The sequence below is a fragment of the Octopus bimaculoides genome, chromosome 25, assembly GCF_046866305.1.
Source record: "Octopus bimaculoides isolate indiv1 chromosome 25, ASM4686630v1, whole genome shotgun sequence".
Classification (NCBI taxonomy): Eukaryota; Metazoa; Mollusca; class Cephalopoda; order Octopoda; family Octopodidae; genus Octopus; species Octopus bimaculoides.
Window position 1 is genome coordinate 20,420,558 of NC_142952.1, and position 5,037 is coordinate 20,425,594.

General features: G+C 41.6%; 1 protein-coding gene across 1 annotated transcript; it reads right to left on the bottom strand.

Moving 5' to 3' along the window:
• Positions 1–295: 295 nt before the first annotated feature.
• On the bottom strand, positions 296–805 carry LOC106868877 (ATP-dependent DNA helicase PIF7-like). Its single transcript, XM_014914326.2, has one exon. The coding sequence runs from the start codon at positions 803–805 to the stop codon at positions 296–298; it is 510 nt and encodes a 169-aa protein (XP_014769812.1).
• Between the last annotated feature and the right edge of the window lie 4,232 nt (positions 806–5,037).

The following is a 5,037-nucleotide window of genomic DNA, read 5'->3' on the forward strand; positions in this document are numbered from 1 at the left end:
GCTCACTCTCTCCATCAAATGTCATCACCTTTTCCACATCCTGAAAGAATGATAGCCTCGATAACCTCTGACATCATTTTCTTTATCACCATTGCAAAGTCTTGCTGGTTCCATATTGCGGAGTAGCATTACAGGAGTTCCAGCTTTAAGTGCTAATATGTGGGGAGGTAGTTCAGGAAGATAGTTCACTACTTTTTATTTGGAATTGTATCAAAAGACTTGTAAGTGTGAAGAGTGCCGGGAAGAGAATGCATTAGGTGTTGATTTATTTTTTTAACAGCGACGTCTTTTGGAGCTAATCACGCAGCCAATTGCGATTTTGGTAGTTTTCTGTGAAGTTGGGAACGACTTTGTGTTTGAGCTCATCTACAGAATTAACAACAGAGGAAAATGGCGAAACTTCCATTTTTCCTGAAGCGTCGAGAGGCACCTTCTCCTCACCAAGTGTCAAAATGTCTTGTGCAAACTTTGTGGACATTTGGTCACCGTGTAGCCGAGCTCTCATGTTAGTGGTAATATTGAGGATCGTAACATGATGCCACAGGGTAGAGGACTTTAGGTATGCTTGGACCTCATTTTCTCTAGTGCCTTTCGGAATGACAGGAAGAGTTTGCCTGAAATCACCTGACAACAGAAGCGTTACACCTCCCATTGGAGCTTGACAGTCTCGGATGTCTTTCAGGGCTCTATCTAATGCTTCCAAAGCTCCCATGTGAGCTATAGTACACTCATCCCAGACAATTAGATGACACCTTTTAAGTACCTGCCCCTGATCTGAGCTTTTATTGATGTTGCATGAAGGCATTTCCAATGCTGCTAAATTGAGAGGGAGTTTAAAAGTCAAGTGTGCCACCAGGTAACAAAGTAGCTGCAATCCCAGAGGAAGCCACAGCTATTGAAATGTCCTGGTGCTACCTAACTTCTGCCAGGAAAAGCTTTGTAATAAATGTTTTCCCTGACCCTCCAGGAGCATCAAGGACGAAGATTCGTCCCTCGCGTTGGCGTGCACTGTTAAGAATAGTTCTGTAGGCCTGCAGCTGGTCCGGAAATAATTTAGGCTCATTTTCAACAATGCACTTTGAAAGCACTTGAGTGTCGTAGGATGTTTCACGAATGACAGCAGTGGGAAGGCTATTTGACCCTGACCTGAATGTTTGTGGCAGGCCATATGTGGACAATTCATTTCCAACCAGTGTAGCAATTCCGTCTTCAATGTCAATGAGAGTTTTGTTATAGACTTCATTGCTGATACTCTCCACTTCAGGATAAAGCAGTTGAGCTTGCCTCTTAAAGTCTTCAGCCAGGTTGTCTCTGTATTTGAGCCATAGAATGGCAGGATCACACAGTTCGCATATCTGTAGCAATACTGCAAATAGTGCCCTGAGACTTTTAGGTGATTCTGATAAAGCAGCCTCTCCCAAAGTTGCATCCCATTGTGCACCATCTTCGAACAGACCTTGTCGATAGCAGGCTTCTCTGTATGTTGTGCAGACATGTCCATGAACGGTTTTTAGGGTCTCTAAACATGTTGGCCTTCTGACCTCATGCAGTAGTAGGCGGAGGTAGAAGCACTCTTGTTGAGTGGGATGCATTGTGTATACTCGCCCAAGGCAAGTGTCAAACTTAATGCCAGGCTATCCATGAACATTTTGATCTGTTTTCCTTGGGACCCATTTTTTCCATTCCAAGTGTAGTACGATTGAATCTGTAGATACAGCATGGTTTGAGCAAATAGATCAACTTGACAAAGTTTGAAGAATGCAGTGAATGTGCTATCCCTTTGTTCCTCCGCAAACAGAGAAGCATTAGCATGGGTGAAGTACACTCTTTGACCGTTTTCCAGGTGCACTGCAAGCTTTGAATAGCGGGGTGTCATTGGTGAAGTGGAAAGCCAAAGATGCGTCAGAAAGCCTCGTTGCTTCTTATGTACCGTCCCACCTGATAGTGCGTCACCTCATTCTGGCAGTATTCTTGTTGAAGTCCAACCATTGCAGCGTCAGAACCCTTGTTCACATATTTACAAACGTACTTTATGGACTTAACGGAGTTGCAAAACTCAACGTTGATGTGGGCATTGAAAGTCTTTGACAGGAGTGGGCAGTAGGGAACAACCCATCTATTATCAACCTCGTGCTGTCCGATAGTTGCTGTGAAACTGCCGTCTTCTGGTTTTCTCTGTCTGTATGATAGATACCCAACAGCACCTGTCTGAGTTTCTTGTAGGAACCTCCTTGGAAACCTTTTTGAACATAAGCTGTCTTTCAAGCATGGTGAGTTTATGTTCAATCCACACTCACATGGACCATACACCATGTTTGCTTTAACTATTTCGTATAGTACTTTGTCTAAACCTGGATCAGGAAGCTCTGCAGAGATTATCTTGTCGATGTTAGTAGATTTGATCTTCGTTGAGAGCCAAAGTAGGATATGAGCATGTGGAAGGCCCTTTATTTTGCCATTTGATTGTGTACATGTCACATTATATGGGTCCGAAGACTTACCCTTTTTTTATAAGCTCCATGAGAGTGATTAACTTCAGATGGAAAACTCGGATGATGAGGTCATGCCTGTCTTTAGGCTTTTGACCGAAGAGTTCGGCCTGAATCTCCTTCCACTTGGGATTGCATGTGAAAGTTATGAACAGGTCAGACCTGCCGTAATGGCGGACAAAAGTCATTGCATATATCATGCATATATCGGGGACTTCCAGTGAATGTGGAAGGCAAGATGCAAATTTTTCCTATGCTTGTTGGAGCAGCATCTTTGTAGTTGGCATCTCGTAGATGGATGTAGCTGTCAGAACGCATTTTTTTTTTTTTATGTGACCTGATGAAACAATCTCTCTGATTCCATTTTTGCGCACATATCGACTGCAAATTTATGAAACAACTCTCGAGACTGGTGAAAATGATTACAGCAGGTTTTTCGGGTTATAAATCGGAATGAGTAGAAGTCCATGCAGAATACTGGATTGTTGAGATGTTCATTACGATTCGAGGGATGTTACTGTCGGAGACCGATGTGGTAGTCATCCTCACCGTTAACAAACAGAAGTGGATATTGAAGTGTATCGTAGGATCGGTGTGTTTCATTAATTCGTTGGAGGGTGGTGTTACGTCGCCTAAGGACAATGTATCTGGGATTGTGCTGTTCACCGTGAAGGAGTACAGCTATTTCATTGCTTGTAGGTGCATTGTAACGGCCTGCATGTTCCTTAGATGGTCTTTTCTGGGCATTAATGGTAACATTAAAATTTGGTCTTGCAGTTGCATTATCAAGTGAAAGTTAGTGCCACTGGAAATGGAGTTCCGTCGGGAGGCTTGTTCATGTAAATTACCTACAAAGTACAGTTGAAGGAACTGAGAATCTTGATTTTCAGCAGGTTCGAGCGATCCTATCCTATGGTAAATCTGTCCCTGCAGTTTGAAAGTTGGTATAAACCCGCCTTCTTGAACATCATAAACACCGAAAGATGTCATTGCACAATTGTACTTCCGGATGTTATTGAGGAAATGTTTCGACTCTGTAGTTGTGCCAGCGTAGAGTGACTTAAACAGCTGTGGTGGATCGTGCAGCAGAGTGGGGTTAACTTTTCCATTAGCGCATTACGGAAGTAAGGAATTATTTTGAAAGAAGTGAAAACGTAAAAATTAGGAGTAGGGACAGGGAATTGAAAATGAAAGATTATTTTTGCATAGTTGGAATGTCCGTGATAGAAAACATAGGAATCCGCTGGAAAAGAGAGAAAGAAAAGTGTTGTGAGTTGATATGCAGGTGTACTTGTAAATATGAACCGATTTGGTTGGGCTGCATGAGAGTGTAGGAATGGTTATAGGTAAGTTGGTAGGTCTGCAGGTCCACATTAAGGAAGAATAAAAAAAAGTATCGTTAAATTTTAGTGTGTATACGGGCACGCATTTCAGTAAGGAAAATTGAAAAAAGTGGGAGTCTTTTCGCTGGGTATCAAGTACCCTGTTCCCCAATTCTTAATGAAAGAAATTGAAAATGTAAGAAATTGACTGATTGCTCGGCGCCCGCATTAGGGAAGAAGTTTGGAATTATTTTGGAAGAAGTGAAAATGTAAAAATTAGGTGTTGGGACAGGGAATTGAAAATGAAAGATTATTTTTGCATAATTGGAATGTCCGTGATGGAAAATATAACAATCCGTTGGGAAAGAAAGAAAGAAAGAAAGAAAGAAAGAAAAGTGTTGGGAGATGATATGCAGGTGTACTTGTAACCATTAACCAATTTGGTTGGTACTTGTAGCACCTCGTGCTAATACTGAACAGGTATTTACGAGAAGCCCTTACGTGGTAGCAGCGCGTGCTAGAAATAGCAGTGAAATGTTTCATATTGATGCAATTTACAAACGTAAAAGGTTACATACCGAATTCAGCAAAATGAATGAATGTGCTTTAGTTGATCAGTATTGCTTTGATAGAGCAATGTTGTGAAAGACAAGACGAGAGAAATGGTAAGAGGAAAGAAGACAGTGATTATGAATTGCGTTCCGAATGTTGTTTGCCTGGACATGAATTCTGTCGTATTTATGAGAAAGCAGACAGCTAGAAGGATGAAGATATTAATGGTGCTATAGTGGTGTGGGATTGTCTGAAGTCTCTTTACGCTAGGAAAGTTAGAGGTGAAGTAGATGACAATATATTTCACTTGACAATGTTTTTGAGATTACGGTTTAGTGGTGCTATAATCGTGTGGGGTCGTTTCAACTCTCAGTACGCTAGGAAGGTTAGAGCAGAAGTGGATGACAATATATTTCACTTGACAAGGTAGCATCTGGTTAATGTCTGTTACCATCTTCCATTGTCTCGTCGTGAGAAATAAGTTTTACTTGCCTGTCGTGATAATGAAATGAGAATGAGATGTAAGGGGACAACGTTTTTGAGATTCCGGTTCGAATGTAAGGCAGGTCTGAAAGGGTTCCCAACAGCTATTAGTAGCATTGGTAGAGTGTTTATGACGAATATGCATGTATGCATGTATGCATGAAGTAATAGTTTCACTATAGAACGTATTA

Bases quoted from the DNA above. Each gene is read 5' to 3' on its own strand.
- LOC106868877 (XM_014914326.2), bottom strand. From the start codon at position 805: ATGCCTTCATGCAACATCAATAAAAGCTCAGATCAGGGGCAGGTACTT.